This window comes from Pteronotus mesoamericanus, unplaced genomic scaffold (assembly GCF_021234165.1).
Source record: "Pteronotus mesoamericanus isolate MK-2021 breed Mesoamerican mustached bat unplaced genomic scaffold, CSHL_Meso_final contig_90, whole genome shotgun sequence".
NCBI classification, from domain to species: Eukaryota; Metazoa; Chordata; class Mammalia; order Chiroptera; family Mormoopidae; genus Pteronotus; species Pteronotus mesoamericanus.
In genome coordinates, this window is record NW_026555277.1 from 22,137,927 (window position 1) to 22,161,372 (window position 23,446).

Sequence of the window (23,446 nt, forward strand, 5' to 3'; positions counted from 1 at the left end):
CTTTCGGCTTTTGCCCCCTCTAAAAGGTTAAGAACCATTGCTTTGTATCTTATATATCATGATTTATATATAGAGTTAGTTCATCAATTCTTTATTTTTTCTTACAGTTAATTATGGAACATTACAAACCTGTGACAAAGTAGAGAGAATAGTATAATTAAACTTAAGTGACAGTAACTTAAGTTTCAGTTTCAGTGGTTATCAACCCATCATGGCAAATCATATTTCATCTATACCCATTGCACTCTCCTCCTTTGGCTCTCCCCTCTGTCCCTGATTATTTTAAAGCAAATCCCAGTCATTATTTCACTAATAAATATTTCAGTATGTATCTCTAAGAGATAGCTCTGTTTTTTAAAAACTATATATAATTATCAAATACAAAAATAACCTATAATCCTTAATTTAATATCATTAAATAATCAGTCATGTTCAACTTCCTCCACTTGTCATGCTCTTTTTAATTGTTTGAGTCAGAATCCAAATAAGATTCATACTTTGATATTGATTTTTCTTTTTACATCTCTTTTAATCTGTAGGTATCTCTACCATCTCTTTCTGTTTCAATTTATCAGTCTATCTTAAGAACATTTGCTATTTAAAAATAAGGGTCGTGTATTACTCCTTTTTGTACTTCTTGCTTACATAGTACTTGGTGGAGTGCATTATATAGGGATATTTTTTATCCTTTTAGGGTTGACGGGGGTAGATTAGAAAATCTGATTTCCTTTTTTTTAGGTAGAAACTTAGTGTGGAATTTGACACACTCTTAGGAAATACTGTCTTTGTAGTAGAGGAAGGTCCAGTTGCTTTGAAGACATTTCACTCCTCCCACAGGAAGTTCTTTATTTCTTCTAGTTCTTAGCTTTTGAGACTTAAATTAAAAACCAGAACCTTTTATTATTTTTCTCACTTTAAAACTAATGCATGATGCCTTGGCTAGTGTGACCCAGTGGACTGAGTTCCAGCCTGTGAACCAAAAGATGGCCTGTTCGATTCCCAGTCAGGGCACATGCCTAGATTGCAGTCCAGGTCCCTGTTTGGAGGCGTGTGAGAGGCAACCAGTCAATATTTCTCTCCCTCTCTTTCTTCTTCCCTTCTACTTTCTCTGAAAATAAAAAAATAAAATCTTTTTAAAAATAAAAATAATACATGCCTATTTATCTTTTTAATAATTCAAAGTTACATAATTAGTATATCATCAGTAATCCTTCCTTCAGAGGCACACACTTCAAGGTTGGTGTATACAAAGGTAGGCAAAATGGGTTTATAGTTGTGAGTATATGAAATGGTTTATTCTTGTATTATTAATTATTATATAATTTATTTGTATTATTTTTCTTTTTCTAATATGAACAACTGTAAACCTACTTTTGCCTACATCTGAAGATGTTTCCAGGCTTATTTTTTTAAAAAGCATTTTATGTAAATTTTAAAAAGAATTACAGTTTACATACTCTTGTGTAAGTTGCTTTTGTACTTGGACATTTTTCCATTTTAGAAAACATAGAAATCTACTTTCTTCAAAGGCTTTATTTCATATAGTATATGTACATTGTTTGCTGAATTTATGACCCTTTATTTCTAGCTTTTCTGTATTTGTCATGAATAATCTGTTACATGGTTTGTTCTGTGATGTATAACTTACTCCAGACTGTGTATTGGGTAACATGCAGTTTAATTTCATGCAATAAACTTGTTTTTGCCATCTTAAAGTATAATTGTTGTGGGAAATATAAAAGCATTAGGAAAATAGGTTTCAAATGTACCATTAAAAATAGAATTTCTTTCTTTAAAAAATTTAGCTTAATTGAATTCTATTCTAAAAGTAAGCCTCCTCTTCTAAAATATGTACTAGATACAGAGAGAGTAGATTAACAGCTAAAGGAGACAGCCACAAACAGTAGATTACTGGAAGTCTTGAACAGACTGCCTAAGGTTGGACAGGGTCAACATCTGACATCATCAGAGGCAGATCCAGAAAGAAAACACAGCAGTCTCCAACCATATAAGTTCACCACAAAGTCAGGAAATCAAGACAGATCAAATTAAGAAGAAGAATCAAAAGAGAAGAGCCTCACAAATAATGGGAAGACAAAGAAACACCGCCCCGCCCCCGCCCCAGTCAAAGGGAAAGGAGGAATCCCCAGAAAGAACCAAATGAAATAGAGGCAAGTCAACTATCAGATATTGAGTTCCAAACAACGATTCTAAGGAAGCTCAATGAGCTCAGTGAGCTCAGACAGAATTACAAAAAACTGCAGGGAAACTACAAGGAACTTACTGCAAACTATATCAGCATGAAAAAGGACATAGAAACTATCAATAAGACACAAGAAGAAATGAAGAATACAGTTTCTGAACTGAAGAACACAGTAGAAGGATCCAAAGCAGGCTCAATGAAGCAGAGGATCGAATCAGCAAGCTGGAGGACAAGATAGAAAAAAGCTCCCAGAAAGGGCAAGAAAATGAAAAAAGACTCAAAAAGAATGAAGAGACATTGAGGGAAATGCAGGACAACCTGAAACATAATAATATCTGTATAATAGGGATACCAGAAGGAGAAGAGGATGAGGAAGGGATAGACAACCTGTTGAAAAAAATTAATGATGGAAAACTTCCGTCATTGGAGGAGAGAAAAAGTCACACAAGTCCAGGAAGCACAGAGGGTCTCATTCAAGGGGAACCCAAAGAGGCCCACTCCAAGACACATCATCATTAAAATGGCAAATATCAAAGACAAGCAGAGAATCCTAAAGGAAGCAAGGGAGAAAGAGGTAGTAACATATAAGGGGGTCCCAATATGGCTAGCAGCTGACTTCTCAAAGAAACACTGCAAGCCAGAAGGGAATGGCAGGAAATATTCCAAGTCATGAAAAGCAAAGGCCTGCAACCAAGACTGCTCTCCCCAGCAAGGCTCTCAAATTAAAATGGAAGGCGAAATAAGGAGTTTCCCAGACAAAAGAAGGCTAAAAGAATACACCTCCACCAAACTAGCACTGCAAAATATACTAGAGACTGCTTTAAGATGAAGAAAAAGTTTCTATGAATACCCAGTTCCTTTCAGAGTTGCCAATACTTGACATTACCAGTATTTGTAATACTCATTAATCTGATTGTGACAATGATGTTATTTTAATTGTTCCTTTATTATTTGTTGAAACTAAACCTGTTTTAGTATATTTCTTGCCTATTTCTATTAATTTTCAAGAGCTTCAAATGACTTTTTGGTATTCTTTATCCATTTATTGATTAAAGGTTTGTAGAACTTAAAAAGAAAAAACCCTATTAACCATGTTTTAGATATGTTGCAAATACTTTTCTATTCCTTGTCCTTTAACTTTTTTTATATGTATATGACTATATAGTTAAATGTTTAATATAGTCAATGTCAATATTTACTTTATAGCTTCTGGGTTTGAATATTTTACTTCCGGTCATGAAAAATATTAGTTCTATTTTCTTCTAAAACTCCTTAGATTCTACATACTGATTTTCAACTCACCTGAATATTTCTTGTATAATGTGTGAAATAGGGCTCTATATTTGTTTTATTTCAAGTAATAGTAGTCCATGCACCTTCTTTGTTGAATAAGCCTTATTTTACCCATTGACTTGAAATGTCAACTTAATCATATATTGTTAGGCAGATATATACGTTTGTCTCTAAAATGTTCATTATATTTCATTACTCTACTTGATGATTTCTGTGCTGGTTTCATGTTGGTTTAATTGCTGAGACTTTATAAGGGTTTTAAATTTTTTAATATAATTAACTTTGACATTTAAAAAAATAAATAAAATCAATCTGCATTTAAGAAAGAAAGAAAGAAATTGAGAGAGATGGAACTGCTCCCTTTTGTGACAACATGGATGGAACTGGAGAATATTAAGCGAAGTGAAATAAGCCAGTTGTTGAAAGACAAATACCATATGATCTCACCTATAAGTGGACTCTATTCAACCAAATAAACTAATGAACAAAGTAAACCACAGGCACAGAAACAGGGAGCAGACTGAAAGTGACCAGAGGGGAGGGGGAAAGAGGACAGTGGTGGTAAGAAGGGGAAGGGACTAGACAAAGAACATGTATAAATGACCCATGGACATGGACAACAGAGTGGGAGTTGACTGTGGGTTAGGGTTTGGGGGTGGGATGGGTGGAGAGGGGTAAAGGGGGAAAAATTGAGACAACTGTAATAGAATAAACATTTATAAATTAAAAAATAAGTAAATTAAAAAAATAAAATATATACTGGATGTGTTTCCTTTAGTGAAAGGTGCATATCATTTACCTTTGGTAGTTTCTATAAGTAGTAATGCTATCACCCTCAGTTCATTCCTTTTTTTTTCTTTCAGAGTTTAGAGTAACAGAAGCTAGAAGAAGATGCTGGGATCTGAACGTGGTGTTGTGGAAGAATGGTTATCAGAATTCAAGGTAAATTGGATTGGAGATAAGAGTGTGTCATATGATTCTATATGTCAGTAATTCAAACAGTGAATAGGTGTTCTTTGGAGAAATTGAAATATTATGATATGAAATGGAAATGGCAAAATATGAAATGATGTTTCTATATTGGAGCTCTTTAAAAAGGCACTAATGTGAATAATGATACAAGATAATATGTAAAAACGAAAATAGTTGTTAGAATTTTTGAGAGGATATATACATTTTAAACTATTTGAATAAAAGAGGGGAAGCCTCCAAGTTTTAATAAGGCATAGAAATAGGATTTTTTGCCTTATATTTTATTTCCTGTAATCTAAAATCATTCATTGAGTTGATTGAAAACTATAATTTATGAACAACATGGAAATACGTGTTTTGTAAACATAAAATGGAAGAATTAGAATATAGCTATACTACATTTTTAGAGTACATTAGTTTAAGATGAGCCATTTCAGCAAATCTTGGTATAATATGTAATTTCTAATCATTTTTATGGTTAAATAGTTAGAATTATACAGGGTGGGACAAAAGTAGGTTTAGAGTTGTAATACAAATAAATAATACAATAATTAATAAACAGTACAAGAATAAATTCTGTGTTTCATGTGCTCACAAATGTAAACCTACTTTTGCCCCATCCTGTATAACCTAATTTGTTTTATTAACATTCATGGTTATTTCTGGTATTTTTTTTTCTTAGTTGACTGTATTGTAAATATTTTCAAGAGGAATTCCTTTAAAATAAAGTTTCTGATTTCTCAAATATTAAGTTCACTTTTATTGTCCTTTGATTTCTTTTTTTTTTAGGCATTACCTGACACTCAGATCACCAATTATGCAGCAACTTTACATCGGAAAAAAACACTGGTACCAGCCCTCTATAAAGTTATTCAAGATTCAAATAATGAGGTAGGAAAGTTTATGAGAAAAATAATTTGAACATAGTAAAATGAAATATGTGTACTAAAACACATATATTTAAGTTTTGTAGTTTTCCCTACTTTTTTTTTTTTCTTTTTTAAAAATCCTTCTTAAGAGACTGGAAAACTTTCTTTCTGCTGGTTTTCATTCTGATAGTTGCTTTGGCTTTCCCCATGCCCTCTCTCTTCATATTTTTAAATGTTTTGATCAAATTTTTTTACTGTTGAGGAGAGTATGTTTTGATTCTTCACCCGAGTAACCATCATCTCAGATTATTTATTTAATTTGAAACTTTTCTCAGTTTCCTGTTCTGGAATGTTTCCTTTTCTGGAAGTCAAATTTTAACCATACACTGGTTGAGATGTATTTATTTTTTAAGTATTGTTTGCAGTTATTTTATTGACAATATAGAACTATTTATAATCTCCTAACCAGTGAACTTAGACTGGTAACATAAAATGATACTGCTAGTAAATTTAGCTTGAAAATGATCAGAAAAAGCACTTTTTAACCTAAATAGTAAAGATTTAAAAATTTAGAATAAGAATGTCCTATTATTCAGGTTTTTTTCATAAGAGGAAAAAAAATGAGCTATTGAATCTATTTGTTAATTTATGCAAAATACACACATTATCTTTTCATTAACACAATAGTATGACATACAGTTTTATCACCACTGGATTCATGTATGATTTAAAGTGAAAATGAAAGGAACACACAGGAAAGTAGCTTCTTATCTTCCCAGATACAGCCTCCACGAGTGCCTCTGCTGTGTACTGGAGTGAGTTTGAAGAAGTTCAGGTAATCATCTCCTAACCAGCAGCTTAACTTAAAGTGCATCTTCATTTTTGTCCTATCACTAAAAGCTTGCTTATTGACCTCTTTCTTTCCTATCTCCTAAACTTGGATTGGCTCTCAGTTAGACTTGCATCTGTTGCTATTTGTAGCAGCAATTGCAGGATTCATTTATGCTTTTTATTTCTCTTGCTGTGCATTTATGAATGTTTTATAACTTTAGATGTGGTAATGTACATATATGCATATCCTTGGTCAGGAGTTTTCAAAATTCTGTTTGAATAATGAATGTGTGTATTTCCCCACCCCTTGTTTTGCACTGTCTTAACATATAAGCTTTGCTTTTTAAAATTTGTTTTATGCTTTCTCTTTAGATTGTAAGCTCTTCATGGGCAGTGGTCATGTATTCTATATTTGCTACTTCCTAGAATCCAGTATTTTATCATGTACATAATGAACATTTAATAAATACTGATTAGAAGAATAGTGAAATACAAAATGCAATTCTAAAATGTTGTCATTTTCGTTGGGACTCAACAAGTGTATAAAAAGCACCAGTTTCCTTTCTTCTGTTATACTTGGAAGCTATGATATAAAAAAAAAGTTATTCACATTATTTTACTTCAAAATATTAATGTGTCAGACCTAATCATGGGTAGAAATGGAAAAATTACAGCTTGAGAGATTCAAGGTCAAAACCCAGCAGTGATTATAATCAACCATGCCAGAGCAGGTCTGTCTGTCCATTCTTTCTCCTATGAGGTCATAAGGTTCCAACCATGTGTTGATACTTCAGAAAAACAGAATGTTAGGTTCTATAGAATCTCAAAGCAATTCTGGACTTTAGTCCTAGAAGGAAGGCCCTTTTAGTTCCAATTTTGTTGTATTCTGAAACATAATCAAATGTATTATTTAGTTCATGGGAAATTATTTCAGAAAAATGTCACATATCATATATAATATTATTTGAAACTTACGACACTCTTAACAAACATTTTTATTTTAAGGGCCATAGAAGTTCTTAAAAAAGCATATTTCTTAGAAGTTTAATATTACACATCATGGCCAACATTACTGTAGCTTAAGTTTTAATCTCTGTACCAACATACTGTTTTTCTTTTCTCCTTTCCCTCCTTCCAGATACCTTAGTCACTCTCATAGTTCCTCCACTTCAAGGAGACCTCCATCTTTCTGCACTTTAAATGCAAGACTAACGATCTCTTGCTGTCTTACTTCATTGGTACACTCTTCCACTGTTCGTTTTCCACCTCTTTTCTCATACTCTTAATTCACCTAATTCACCTTCAGCTTGCTTTTTATGTCATTAAAAAAGAATAAGAAAGTAGTTGGGAGCTGTCTTCTTTTTCCATTCAAATATACCACTGTACCAGCATCTCTACCCATCCTTTTTCCTGCCTTTTCTGCTATTCAGTGGATGAAGTATCCCAGGTTGTATCAAAGGCCATCTCTTTCACTTGGGCCTAGATCCAATCTTCTCTAGCACCTCAAAGATTAATTCTGCAATAATCTCCTCTCTTTCCTCCATGATTGATTTTTTTCCTTTTCTGATGAATGGAATATGGTAAACAATCATATACTATTTTTTAAAAACCTTTTTTGATTTGTCTTCTTTTTTATTATCTATCCCATTTTTCTGTTCCTCTTCTTTTTTTATTATCTGTCCCATTTTTCTGTTCCTCTTCATAGGTGAACCTTATAAAGTATCACTTATTTATAGCCTCTTTCTACTGATCCCTTTTCCTTACCTCACATTCTCTATAACCCAAATTGAGCTTCAGTCTCCCTTATTCCACCAAGACTCTCTCAGTGTGTTCATCAGATAGCTTGCCTCTTAGTAATTATCATATCAAACTGTTTGCTAACTTTGGGTGTCAGTTATTCTTATGCTTTTTTTTAACTGTAGGATAGATAATATAATGACTTTTAACACCTTTCGATGTGGGTGATAGTGTCAGTTAGGGGAGATCAGAGTCATTTATGATACTGAAAATTTAGAACACAATAGCCTGATACATATTCTTAGAATTAAAGATTTTTAAGAGATATCATTGGCAAGTTTTTAACAGTCTAATTTTGCTGTGTTATTCTATGAAAAGTTAAAGGATTGCCAGCCACTCCTCTTCCCACTTTTTAAAAAAAGAGTAATAATTTTCCTCACTCTGTATTTCTTTGTTATGCTTAATTAAAATATAGTCCCCTACATGCCAGTGCGGTTCTTGCTACTGAGGAAGGGAAGTTAAGATTTTTTTAACATAAACAAATCTTAATTGTTCCATGGACAATAACATTTAGAGAAGGCAATTTACAGTCGTTCACTAAAGAGAGAAGTAGATTTAAAACTTGTATATATTTTTAATAAATAATGAGAGCAACACTTTTTAATTTCCCAAAAGACCTGAATGTTATTGTCAGTACTTTAAAAAGATACCTGCAATTGACTGTTTTCAAAAGTTTATTACTTCATTATTGGCACTATGTAGAATATACCATTTGTAATTAAACAACTCTCTCCTCCTACTCCACCTTTGCTCTAATATAAGAAATGGGGTATGATGGGAACATCAACTTGGTGTTGGAAGACCTGAATTCTAGAGTCGTCCTTCACCACCAATTTCTGTGACTTGGGCAGATTGTCTGATCTAGACTTCATTATAAGGGGAAAGCTGGAATGTTTTTTAAGGTTTCTAATGCAGTGATAGTGATTTCACATAAAGGGGTTAGAAGTTACTAGACTAGGATGTGTATGTGTAAATTTTTTTTTAGCCGTAGAGTTGTTCCTTAAGAGCTAAACTTAACTCATCTAAATATATAACATGTGTAATCAACATGGAATTTGACTTTCAATTTACAATTGTGAAAGTAGTAACTTTATTCTAGAGTCTTAGATTATTACAGATATATATAACTATATTTGAGATTTCCAAATGTATATGCATTATTTTAATCATTCAGAATAGAGGTAAGCATATAAATTGGTCAATTCATTTTTAAAGCTAGTATTAAATTTTAAACGTTATTTTATAATTTTCTGTCAGTGTTTTGTCTGCATTTTAAAATCATACTTTTATTTAGGCTGCAGTTATTCCAACAAAACCATTCTAAATTGGCAGTACATGGGAAGATTTATTTAAATTCATTTTCTTCCATTTTCAAGGTCATGAATTTCCTCATAAGTCATATTGTGTGATATCATATGAAGAATTACCCAATTAAACATTGGAAAACCTGTTTCTGTATAATTTCCTCCTTTTCAAAATATTTCAAATAAATACAATTAGTAAAATTTGTCAGTCTCAAACATAAAAGTAATCTGTTTTGTTTTACATATTAGCTAGCATTAGTATAAAATATTAGCTAGCATTTCTGATGTCCAAATATACGTACGGAAAATATCCCTTTCTCTATTGAGTGGTATATAATTTGTTTTAATCATAATCTTAAGTCAGGATTTAAAGTTTATTTTCAACAAGATCATTTGAAATTATTTTCTTCCAATAGAAACTTTTAAAAATAGGAGATAAGTAAGGGTTAGTAAGAAAAGAAAAGGAAACTCATTAAATATAAGTGTAGTACATTGGTTAAAGAACTAATTATCTAATAATTTGATAGTACAGTGTATTAAAAGTTACGATGATATTAAATGGGCTCAGAGTACTTTTTATAGTTAGTATATTGGTCAGTTTAATATGTAATCTCTGTATATAGAGATTAAAGTTTTGGTTGCATTGATTCAAAATATGCAAGAATTAATGCTGAGAATTTAGTTTGAAAATATTATATATGTGCCTTTAAAAAATACAGTTGTAGCCAAAAGAATGGAAATAACTAATGCACTTTATTTTTCTTTTAGCTCCTGGAGCCTGTCTGCCACCAGCTGTTTGAACTCTATCGTAGCTCTGAAGTTCGACTTAAGAGGTTCACACTGCAGTTCTTGCCAGAGTTGATGTGGGTTTATTTACGGCTTACAGTTAGCCGAGACAGACAGAGTAATGGTTGCATTGAAGCACTTCTGTTAGGAATTTATAATTTGGTAAGTTAAATATGATAATTTGGGAAATTTTAAAGTTCTCTGAAACAATACTTAATATTTAGAGAAAAAATTGAAATGTCTACTGAATAATCTATTAGAGTTAATTAAATTGAGTACAGAGGTGCTTAATAAGTAATTGCTGATAATATATTTTATAAAGTAGGTAAAACTATTATAAATGATAGCATTGTTAATATTTTATGACTCATTTCTTCGAGTTCTTTTACTTGAATATTTGTAAATGCTGTGTATTTAAAATTTTTTAAATTTGTTTTTAATAATTATTTGATAATATGTCTCTGCTACTACATTGTTTATGAAACTTTTCAGAAGAATTCTTAAGTACCTTAAACAGTATTCCTCTGTTTTATTTTTCATGATGCCCATTTTAGAACATTAGTATTGAAACTCCTGCCCTTTGAAGTATTGTATTTTGTGTATTCAGTATTCCTTATAAACAAACACTCCACATAATAAAATAAAGGTTTATAGTTGAACCCTGGCTGGGAGGCCCAGTTGGAGCATTGTATAGTTGAGAAGTAATAAAGTACCCCATAAAATATTGAATCTCACAATAAATAATGTTCTTCTGTACCAGTGCTTGCTCCTCTAAGTATTATCCCTTAAAAATCATTAGCAAACAGTTCTGGCTGGTGTGGCTCAGTGGATTGAGTGCCAGTCTGCGAACCAAAGGGTCACTGGTTCAATTCCCAGTCAGGGCATATGCCTGGGGGGCAGGCCAGGTCCCCAGTAGGGGGCGCATGAGAAGCAGCCACATATTGATGTTTCTCTCCCTCTTTTTCTCCCTCTCTTTCCCTTGCTCTAAAAATAAATAAAATTTTTTTGAAAAATCATTAGAACACATTTCCATCATTAGGACATATATCTGAAGAATGGGGCATGCATGGCCTTTGGAGTTACTTATATTTTGCCTAAAAGCAGGCCCTGCCACTTGTTGGCTGTGTTAAGTTTCGGCAAATTACTTAATATTTTGACTTCAGTTGCCTCCTCTGTAAAGCAAAAATTACAGAATTAAAAACGATTAGAAAAATCCAGCATCATGCCTACGGTGTTTAATAAATGTTTATCATTATTATTATTAGCAGTAGTATTATAATTGAAGGTGAGTTTTTAAAATGAAAATCTGTTCTAGGTATAAAGTTCTCTATTTTGCTAATTTGTCTGACTTAAAGCAGGAAGTTTGTTTCATATATCACTGTGTCTTCTCTAGTGCTAAGCACAGGTACTTAGTAAATGTTTATTGATTTAATCATTGAATTTAGTGTTTTAGATTATGTTTAGCAATATGCTGTCATTATTATTTATTTGGTTAGTGTAATAAAATTCAGTAGTGGGACAAATGAAGCAAAAATATTTTGTATAGCAGAATGCTTGACAAGTTCTTGACAGTACTTGGTGCTGTCATTTAATTATCTTTTGGCATCCTAGAAAGAGTGTACTATTAAAAAATTGCTCAATTATATATCAGAAATGTAACCTCAGGCTCCTGTCTTCTTTTAATTCACTTCATATCTGTGTTCTCCCTTCTCTGTGGTTCTCAATTTTTCTTACCAAACTGGTTTTCTTTTATATATTCATTTCTCTTTATCTTTCCCTCTCTAGCACTACTTTGTATAAGATAGCCTCAGGGGAGTTTTTAATTGCCCTCAGCTTAAAGAAATTTCAGAACATCCTTCTCCACATATACAAATGTACATCAAAAGTATTTGGCTTAACTTAAAATTTAGGAATAAAAATTAAAATTTTATTAAGCCTAACTTAAATCAAGTCCATTCATCTTAGCATCTTAGATTTCTCTGAGGCACAATGGCCCAGATGTGGTGTTAACTAGTTTGACTACTAAGTAGTTAAATGATTTCTCTAAGGAGTTTTTAAACCTATTTTTCTGCCAAAATTAGAGGTAGGACCATTATTCACATATCATTAGTTCTCTCCTATAGCATAAAAAACTCAGAAACAAGCCCTATAGGGATGTCCTTTTGGGTTTGTGTTTTGGTGATGGTAGTTGTTTTTATTATTGTTTGTTTCTTTTATGTTGTTTAACTCCTTAGTCACTCTCTGACCACCTTCCTGCTAGGTCTAGTAAGGGCAATCTTCTCTATGAGTTGTATGCCCATTATGTTTACTAGTATGAGTTGTAAAAGAAACATAGAACTAAAATGAGGCAGTAGAGATAGAGATTGGTGCAGGAGGAGCGTTTCATTCCTTTAATTGCTGGTACCTGTAGGCAGATTTTTATTAATACCTGTAGAAGTTTGGATGTACCAGAGACTAGAAATGAAGGACACCATTGTCCTATTCAGTGAAAGATAAAGTGCTTTTAAAATTCACAAGAATTTTCTTGCAATTCAGTAAGAATTACTAAATATGAACTTATTTTTAGTCACTTAGACTGAGTGATTATGTTAATATATAGCTTATTGCAAGTCATAGTTTATTGCTGAATAATTTTAAGAGTTTCTGTTAGTCAGGATTTATTGTTAGAATAATTTACTTTCCTTATTTTAATAAGTGTGGATCTCTTGGCTAAGACCTTGAACTTTAACTCAGCCATGTTTCTACTGAAAAATCTAAACACTTGTACCTTCCCTGGCCTTTATATAAATTTAACATAAAAATTAATATGTGTGTCTGATTTATGTCTTTACTGTCATGTTGTATTTGATTTACTTTCGTATTGCACTCAGATCTCTCAAAGAATAATTCAGCTACCAAAATGTACAAATTTGCTAATAGGTTAGCAAAGATACAGTAGGGTAGTAATATTTTTTAGTATATTACTATTTCTAAAAATCTTCCTTTGTTACCAATGATATATTTGGTAAATTAAGAAAGTATTATTTTTTACAGTCCTGTGATTATTTCATTATCTTTGTATTTTTTTTAACTATAGGAAATTGCTGATAAAGATGGAAACAATAAAGTTCTATCTTTTACTATCCCTTCCTTATCTAAGCCTTCAATATACCATGAGGTAAGTAAGATTGAAAAGGTAGAATTATTTTAAATTATACTGAATAAAGATAAAATCCAACTTATTACTAGAGGTAATTATTCCTAACACATCTTTACTGATTTAATTCCTAAATGTAGATGTTTGCTGTTAATGATACAAAGTTGAGCTATGGTCAAGAGAGGCAGAAAGGAATTAATGGAACATATTCCTCTAGTTCTGGTTTATTCATATTCTTCACCAGTATCATTTTCAGGCTTTTTTATTAGTCTTCTATGAATTTTCAAAAATATTCCTTAATTTTTTAAATTTAAAACATTTTTAAATTTTCAATTACAGTTGACATACAACATTCTTTACTTTTTTAAAAGTCTTACATATTAATTAGAAATCATCTATGTTAGATTGTTTGGGTATTATTATTTTTTAGGAAATGGCTACTTAGAAGAATATTACCACTATAATTATTCTATTTCCATTTGAAGGACTCTAATTGATGCATTCTAGCTGTTCATTAACATAGAACTTTATCTTTAAGATTTTACTTATTTGTTTATTTTTTAAAGATTTTATTCATTTCTTTTTAGAGAGAGGGGAAAGGAGTGAGAAAGAGGGAGAAAGGATATCAATGTGTGGTTGCCTCTCATGCACCCCGCACTGGGGACCTGGCCGCAATCCAGGCATGTGCCCTGACTGGGAACTGAACCGACAACCATTTGTTTCGCAGGCTGGCACTCAATCCGCTGAGCCACACTAGCCAGGACATACATTATTTATTTATTTTTAGAGAAAGAAAAGAAAAAGAGAAAAAGAGGGAGAGAAACATCAATGTATGAGAGAAATACTTCAAGTCATTGCCTCTTGCAGGCCCACAACTGGGGATCTAGTCTAGTCATGTGCCCTGACCAGGAGTCGAACCAGTAACCTTTTGGTTCGCAGGCTGGCACTCAATCCACTGAGCCACACCATCCAGGGCTAATGTTACATTTCTGATTTTTGCTATTATTCATTTGGTTGAACAATGTGAAAACACTGATTATCATGTAGGTAGATGAGTCCTGTTGAGCAGAACTCCTTCTGCCTCTCCTCTTTAACAATATATGTTATGAATCAAGCTTCTGGTCTTTAGTGGCTTTTAGTGCATTAAGTCATGAAGAAAGCATTTAAAAAAATTATGACTGGTATAAAAATTATATGCCATTTTCTTATCAACAGTCAGTATCCTGTTGTCTCATAGCTCTATGCAGCTATTTTTTTTTTTTTTCCCTTAATGAAGTCTTCTGGGACTTTGTTTTGTGTTGGAAATAGAATGCCTCTTATTTAGCCAGGACTCATTTTAGCATAGACTATTTCTGAGTATTTTAATTTTAATTAAATTCTGTGTATCATATTATGAAATGAAATGGGGGATAGTGAAACATTTATGAATGGATGGTTCTTCGAACTGTAGAAACATGAACTCAATTATGTCACTTTTAAAGAGACATTTGATCATAGCCTTCAATATTGTTTGTGTTTTATCATTATAACTCTCTATGTCTTACTGTCTTCATTGTAGAGTGGGATTAATGGGAGTGCTTACCTACCTGAAGTTAGATAAATTTCACAGTTTGAACGCACAGTCCCCAAGACTGCTTGTGTTCCAGAGCAGGGGTTCCCAGTCTCTGGGCTGTGGACTGTACCAGTCCAGGCCTGTTAGGAACTGGGCCGCAGAGCAGGAGGTGAGCTTGAATGTGATGCACTTGAATCATCTTGAAACCATCCCCCCAACCTGGTCCGTGGAAAAATGTCTTCCACCGAACCTGTCCCTAGTGCCAAAAAGGTTGGGGACTGCTGTTCTAGAGTGCAAACAAATTAAAATTCATGTATTTGTAACCTTTAGTCTTTTCAGCAAATATTCTTATCTGTGCCCTAAGTATAGATTCACTTTATAATCTTTCAAAAATTAAATCAGTATATTATTAGTTTTATATATTTTAAGTATATATAATTTTCAAAAAATGCTGTGGAGTCCTGGCTGGGTATCTCAGTTGGTTAGTGTTGTCACAATGTGCCAAGGTTACAGGTTTGATCCCCCAATCAGGGCACATACAAGAATCAACCAGTGAATGTGTTAAGTGGAACAAAAAATCAATGTTTCTCTCTCTCTCCCCCGCCTTCCTTTGTCTCTCTCAAATAAACAAACAAACAAAACAAATAGCTGTAGAATGTTATGAGGGGGGAACCCCCAAAAAACCCCAGAACTATCTTCCGGAGGGTGGACCCCTTATGGTAGACTTCCCCTTCTAGGTGAGTGTTCTTGGAATCCATCTGTATCAATGTATCAGCTGGCGTTGTGAGAGGCTGCATTCGGCCTCAGTGAATTTTTTTTTGAAGATTCTTTCAACACATTTGCACATTTTGAGATGGGTGATTCACCAGCAGACCTTCCCACACTGAGCTGAGTGTTTAGCAGTTTTTGACCCTATTTGCCCGATCTCGCCCCATGTGACTTTTTTTTTGTTTCCCTGGATGAAAAAAAAAGTCCTCAAAGGGAAATGTTTTGCCAACATGGAAGAAGTGAAACAAAAAACAGCAGAAGCACTAAAAAGGCATCAAAATCAATGAGCTCAAAAACTGAGCAGTAGGAAAAACATTTCAATGGGTGTATTGCATTAAATGGATAGTATTTTGAAGGTGACTGAAGTTTAAACGTGTAAGAATAAATACACAATTTTTTATAAATAAATTCCAGTTTTGGGGGGTCACCCCTCGTATAATTGAAAAAATGGAAAGGGTTTTAAAAGAAAAGAAATGGTCTGAAACTGCCTTTCATTGAAATAAAATTAAATATCTTTACTTGATACAGACTTTTAGTTCATTTTAGAGACACAGTCTCATACTTTACCTTATTTTTATAGCCCTCAACAATTGGATCCATGGCTTTGACGGAAGGCGCATTGTGTCAGCATGATCTCATCAGGGTTGTTTATAGTGATCTTCATCCTCAGAGGGAAACATTCACTGCACAAAACCGGTAATGGTCAAAAGTGTAGAGAGTAAAAATTGTTAATTTATATTTAATAGTTAATTCTAATTACTTTGGTTCAAGTTTGGTGTGAGAATAGGCAAAAAGTTAAATATGTGATACTAATGAAGTACATCATAGCAGTAAAATACCCATCCATTTAATGCTTGGTACTGTGTTATGGTCATCTGCTATAAAACAGTGTAAAACCTAAAAGTATAGGCATGAAGTCAGCCAAACTTAGAAGCTTGCCCTCTGGGGAAGTTTATCTACTCTCTACACCTTGCTCTCTTCATTGTAGAATGGGTTAATTAGAGTACCTACCTACCTGAAATTAGACAAGCTGCAAAGTTTGAATGCATAGTTCACAAGCTTACCCTCACTCTGACACCAATTGCAAGTTTGGGTGCGGAGTTCCCATAATTACTCTTAGGTTTGATAACTCACTAGGAGGACTCACAAAACTCAGTGAATGCAAGCTGTTATAGTCACAGCTATAGTTTATTTCAAGGAAAGGGTACAAACTGAAATCAGCCACGTCCTCACCAACTCTTATTTTTTCATATTTTTTATTATAGCCATCTTACCCCTAAGTAAAGAGTGATACCTCATTGTGCTCTTGTTTTGTTTTTGCATATGTTTTAGTTTTTCTGTACAGTCAGCTATATCAGGAATACACGCACATATATTTCAAAGTTAAATGTGAACTAGTTATACACAGTTTATTAGGAAAAACTGCATTCTCCAACTCCCCCTCCCATTTCTCCTTTCCCAAAAGTAGTGACTTTCAACACGGGCTCTCAACCAGTGCAGACCTGTGCCCACCACCCTTGCCCCCAGGAACATTTGGCAATGTCTAGAGACTTGTTAGATTATCACAGTTGGAATGAGGAGGGGCTACTACAGGTATCTCATGCGTAGAGGTCAGGGATGCTGCTCAACATTCCACAATGCCTTGGTAAGCCCCCCACAACAATCACTTACCTAACTTAAAATGACAATAGTGCTGAGGTTAAAAAATCTTGCTTTCAATTGCCTCTCTTGATATTTACCTCTACATCTTTGAGTAACTTGCTGATTCTTAATTTTTCGGTTAGACATTATTTATTAACGTATTTTTAGGAAAGATAATGATTTAGCTCATTACCTTTCTCATTCTCTTATATTTTCAAGGTAGTTTTGTTGTAATTGTGGGGAATTTATTTTTCAGATTTCTCATTATGAATTACCACAGTTCATTCAGAGCTATTCAGTGCTGAGCTTTGTGATTAACTGGTTACTTTTCCTTTTCTTTATGCCTTTTTTATTTTCCTTGGAAAAATTGGTTTTTTCCTTTGTTTATAAAGAGCTTTGTAATCCAATCCCTGCAAAATCTCTATCTACTATTGTAATCTCCTTTCAAGTCTTCATTCACATTGATCATTCTCTCAGTTTTATTTTCCTGAAAAGGAGACCCCTAGAGTCTTTTCACTTACTCCAAACTGGGCTGTATTGCCCTCTTTGCCTGGTATACACTTATCTTGGGATCTCCTTCCTTCTTATCCTGGAAATTCTTTATCTTTTCCATGTGTGGATCTACTTACTGTTGGTTGTACCATAGATCCTCCTTTGTTCCTGGTATTCTGAAATTACACTGTGATATTACTTGGGGTGGGTTTATTTCCTCCATTGTGCTGAGCACTAGGTGGACTCTCTTAATTTGGAAATTCATGTTTTTGAGACTAAGAAATTTTTTTGAATTATTTTTTTAAATTAGTTTGGCCTCTCCATTCTCTCTGTTGTTGTTTTTTATTATCTGTCTTCTGGAGCTTTTATTATTTGGATGTTGAAACTCCTGGAGTGGTCTCTCCTCTCCTATATGCTATGTCTTTTTCCTTCTGCTTTACTTTATTTATATCCTCAACTTCATTCACCAGTCCTTTTTTGTGAGTTTTTAATTTCTGCAATTATATTTTGTATATCTAAAAACTTTTCTTGTTTTCTGAATAGTTTCTAAAATAGATTATGGTTTTGCTTTGTTGGGTTTTTTCTTTTCCTTTTTGGTATGGAAACATCTCTTGTATTTTTTGAGAATATTAATGATAATTTGCTTTGCTCAGAGTTTTTTCTCTTTGTATATTATGTTTCCTCCACATTGTACTTTTTTTCTTTTTTTTTTTAAATTTTGATCTCATTTCCATGTTAGTGGATTTCCTCAAGTATCTTTTCTCTTCCTTATATTTAAGAGTAGAGGATTAAAAATTGAGAAGCTTTTACCACGTTAATAGGGCTGGTTGACCATGAACTTCACCACTGCTCCCTGGGCCATTCAGTTGGGGAACTTTCTAAGTCCATATCTCTAAATCTTTCTTCTTAGGGTGGTCACATTCCCTAGAGAAAACTCTTGTAGTCTGTTAACTAGAGGGCTGGCTGCTAGCACTCTGGTGGCCAGGTGGGGAAGGAGAGCTTGAGGTCCTGATTTCCAGTAAGGTATGTTTCACTTAATATTCCTTTTTTTTTTTCAATATGGTCCGTTTCTTCTCCAACTCCCACCCCAGACCACAATTGTGCCTGGTGGTTCCTAGGTAGAAGTTTCCCTTTTATCCCTTAAGCAAATAAAATTTAAATTTCAGAAAATAAATATTCAGTAAACCAAACAATACAGAGAAGAGGGGACTTGAACATGACTGCTTCTGAGTCAGACTTTCAACTCAGTTTTTAGCTTTTCCTTTTGAAATAATTTCAGACTTACAAAAAATGTTCAAAAATGTTACAAAGAGTTTCAACATACTCTTTACCACCTATGGGAAGCTTTTTAGAAGCACAAATTCCCTAGGGCTCAGCGCACAGAGATTCTAACGGGTCAGTCTGGTTGAGAAACAATGATGTGTTTTTCTAAAAGGTCCTTAAAAAGCTATAATGTGCATTCAGGTTTAGGAGCCACTTTCTTGGACATTGTAGATATTAGGAAATCATTTATTTATTCATTCATTAAGTATTTATTATAATATCATAATGTATTAGACACTGTGTTGAATACTAGAAGTAGAGATGAATAAATCAGGGTCTCTACCCTAAAGTTGTTTATTACTAAATGGGTAAAACAGATAAAGACAGAGAATTATGATTCAGTGGGATGTTATATTAGAGCTACAAAGATATGGGAATACTGTATTTTGCTGTGTATAATGTGCACCCATGTTTTCATGTGCTTTATACACAGGCTTATTATGCCCATATCATGTAACCATTATACCCATGTATAATGCACATCCTTATGTTTCCCTCACAAATTTGGGCAAAAACTGAGTATTATACACGGCAAAATATGGTAGTTTCCTTTGCTGGGGAAATTAAGAACAGCTTTATGTCTAAGGTAAAAATTTGAGATAGGACTTGAAACCTTAGCAGGAGTTTCCTAAGTATATTCTAGTAAGAAAGAACAGCATGCATGGAAGCAAGTTGCTATGAAAGGTCATAGCATATTTGTGGAGTGGTAGAAGATCGGTGTAGTGTAGTGTATGTAGGTGGTAGGCAGTGGAGGGAGGGTAAGGTTGGAGAGATAGGTTGAGGGTGGATTGTAAAGGGCCTTGTGTGCCATGATGAGTTTTGATTTCATCATTCAGTCAATAGAAAAGTGGACTAATGTAGATAGGAGAGTCATCTGTTCAAGCATGATGGTTTATTTTTGGAGGAAGAAAATATAAATGGCAGCAAGAGGTATGACCTTTAAAAAGGAAAATGAAAATGGGAAGCATTGAGGAAGAGACTGTAGTAATCAGTTTGAGAAATCATGGAAGTCAATATTAAGGCATTGTTATAACCATTCAGTGAAGAAATTATTTACTAGAATCTCTAGTAGAAGTAATTGTTTATCATCCTTTCCCCTTGTTTTTGTTTTTTCTAGGTTTGAAGTCCTGAGTTTTCTCATGTTGTGTTACAATTCTGCTATTGTGTATATGCCTGCTTCATCTTATCAATCGCTTTGTCGGATGGGCTCCAGGTGAGAATAATAATTATCATTACCCTTCATATTTATTTACTTGACAAATACTTATTGAGCATGGTAGGCACTGTTATAACTTCTGATGACATACCAGTAAATTAAACTCATGGAACTTACATTCCTCTAGGAATCTTTATCATCTTACGCATACCTATTCAGTAAATGTGTGAGGAATTCATAAAAGCAAAAATAACTGATTCAATGAAACAGGAAATCACACATTATAAATACTGTATTTTCCTAGGGTTTGTGTGAGTGGATTTCCACGGCAACATGAAAAACACTGGAAAGAACTCTGTGGTCGAATAGTATTGGATCCCGAGTTTATGGTGCAGCTTCTCACAGGGGTTTATTATGCCATGTAAGTAGGTAGACTATGAAATTGGGAGCATTCTTCCTAATGTTTGGAAACCTAATATTTCTCTTTTTTTACTTATCACTTGCACAATACTGAATTTTTTTGTTCCATGATGAACCCATTATCTTATTTTTCTAATATGAACTTTTCAATATTTTTTCATTTTAATTATTTTGTTATTTTTAAACATTCTCGCCCAAGGATATGTTTATGATTTTAGAGAGAGAGGATGGTAGGGACAGAGAAACAGAAACATCAATGTGAGAAGGCAACATCAATTGAAGTTTAGTTAACATCCATTACTACACATAGTTACAAACATTTTTTTCTTGAGAACTTTTAAGACTTACGCTCTTTGGAACTTTCAAATACACAATATAGTACAGTATAATAATCACTAAGCTGTCCATCATATCCCCAGGACTTACTTCTCCTGTAACTGGAAGTTTGTATGTTTTGTTCCCCCTTCACCTATCTCATTCACCCACCCACACACCCCCATCCCCGTCCTCCACCTTTACAAACACCAGTCTATTCTCTGTATCTATGAGTTTGGGGGGTAGGGTGGTTTATATTTTTGGTTTTGGTTTTGGTTGGTGGTAGTGGTGGTGGTGGTGGTTATAGATTTCACATATAAGTTATATTATACAGTATTTTTGCTTTCTTGGTCTGATTAATTTTTCTTAGCATAGTGCCCTCAAAGTCCATCTGTGTTGTCACAAATAGCAGGATTTTTTTTCTTTTTTATGGCTGAGTAATAAGCGTGTGTGTGTGTGTGTGTGTGTGTGTGTGTCTGTCTGTCTTTATCCATTTAACTGTCAGTGGACACTTAGATTGTTTGGCTGTTTGGGGTCTTTTGTGGTTCCATACAAATTTTAGGATTGTTCTATTTCTGTGAAAAATACAATCACAAATTAGATATGGATTGCATGGAATCTTAGATTGTTTTGAGTAGAATTAATTAATATTAGCAATAGTAATTTTTCCAGTTCATGAGCATAGAATATCTTTGCATTTATTTGTGTTCCTCGGTTTCTTTCATCAATATCTTATATAAAAACTGTAATGGTACAGTGTACAAGTCTTTCTCCTTGATTAAATTTATTCCTAGGGTTTGTTGATTTTTTTTTTTATGTAATTGTAAATGAGACTGTTTTCTTAATTCCTCTTTCTCACAGTTTGTTATTAATGTAAAGAAACACAACTGATTTTTGTATATTGATTTTATATCCTACTATTTTCCTGAGTTTGTTTATTAGTTCAAACAGCTTTTTGGTGGTGTCTTTAGGGTTTCCTTTTTCCTTTTTTTAAGATTTTATTTATTTATTTTTAGGGAGAGAGGAAGGAAAGGAGAAAGAGAGTGGGGAAAACATGTGTGAGAGAAACATCTATCAGTTGCCTCTCACACTCCCCATCTGGGGACTTGTCTCACAACCCAGGCATATGCCCTGTCTGGAAATCCAACCACTGACCTTTTGTTTTGTAGGCTGACACTCAATCCAACTGAGCCATACCAGCCAGGGCTTGCCTAATTGCTCTTATAAGGACTGTCCAGTACTATGTTGAATAAAAGTGACTAGAGTACAAGCCTTTAGTTTTTCACTGTTGAGTATGATGTTAGCCATGGGCTTGTCATATAAGGCCTTAATTTTGTTGAGGTATATTCCCTCTATATCCACTTTGCTGAAAGTTGTTATCATGAATAGATGTTAAATTTTGTCAAATTTTTTTTGCATCTGTTGAGATCATACGATTTTTATCTTTCATTTTGTTAATATGATGTCTCTCATTGAATTGCAGGTGTTGAACCATCCTTGCATCCCAGGGCTAAAACCCATTTGATCATTGTTTATGGTCTTTTTAATCTACTGTTCAATTAGGTTTGCTAATATTTTTGCGAGGAATTTTGCATCTATGTTCATTAGGGATATTGGCCTGTAGTTTTCTTTACTTGCAATGTCCTTGTCTGGTTTTGGTATCAGGTTAATGCTGGCCTCATAAAATGAGTTTGGAAGTGTTCCCTTTTTCTCTGGTTTTTGGAAGAATTTAAGAAGGTTTGGTATTAATTATTTAAATGTCTGGTAATGTTCACCCACAAAGCTCTCTGGTCCTGGACTTTTGTTTATCGGGAGGTTTTTGATTGCTGATTCAGTCTCCTACTTGTAGTAATCAGTCTGCTCAGATTTTCTGTTTCTTCATGATTCAGCCTTGGTAGGTTGTATATTTCTAGGCATTTGTCACTTTCTTATAGGTTGTCCAGTTTGTTGGCATATAATTTTTCAAAATCAAAATCGTTTTAGTTTTTTAAAACAACCATAATATAACACAAGTGGTCATTAAATTGGAGACTAGAAATTGTCATGGTTTTCTTTATGGAAAACTGTGTCTCTCTATATAGTTTATAACCCAGGTTTTCATGAATGCAATAAACAGAGTATCCTAAATATCAACACACGATAAAAACCAATTTATGTGAAGAGACATCTGTAAACTTTTTTAAATGTTGATATCTGAAATCTTTATTTTGTTCCTGAAACTAAAAGTGGGCTAGTTTAGAAATGGAATGATGTGAAAATTGATGTTGAAAATCGTGTTTCAGAATGACAGTAGTAGGACTTGGAACAATAAAAAGGTTGTTGTTAAATATTAGAGATACTTGCTGTAGTAAACAGTCTGCTTCTCCTTAGGTATAATGGACAGTGGGACCTTGGCCAGGAAGTCCTTGATGATATCATTTATAGAGCTCAGCTAGAACTCTTTTCTCAGCCACTATTGGTAAGTGAAAATATTTACTTTTTATTAAACATACCTATGCCTGTTGAGGGTAAAAGTGGGTAAAAAGAAAAATTAATATGTAATATATGAGGCAATCCAAATCATTTAGGAAAAAGGTTTATTCCATAGC

At 33.5% G+C, this 23,446-nt stretch overlaps 1 protein-coding gene across 1 annotated transcript in view; it reads left to right on the forward strand.

Annotated features, from left to right (window-relative positions):
- HYCC2 (hyccin PI4KA lipid kinase complex subunit 2) overlaps positions 1-23,446 on the forward strand; it is a 60,560-nt gene that overhangs the window by 21,851 nt on the left and 15,263 nt on the right. Inside the window, exons 4-11 of the mRNA XM_054585849.1 lie at positions 4,360-4,438; positions 5,258-5,359; positions 10,038-10,217; positions 13,132-13,212; positions 16,092-16,207; positions 20,085-20,180; positions 20,428-20,544; positions 23,229-23,316. Coding sequence (XP_054441824.1) covers positions 4,388-4,438; positions 5,258-5,359; positions 10,038-10,217; positions 13,132-13,212; positions 16,092-16,207; positions 20,085-20,180; positions 20,428-20,544; positions 23,229-23,316 — 831 coding nt within the window. The 5' untranslated portion in view covers positions 4,360-4,387. The remainder of the gene's footprint in view (positions 1-4,359; positions 4,439-5,257; positions 5,360-10,037; positions 10,218-13,131; positions 13,213-16,091; positions 16,208-20,084; positions 20,181-20,427; positions 20,545-23,228; positions 23,317-23,446) is intronic.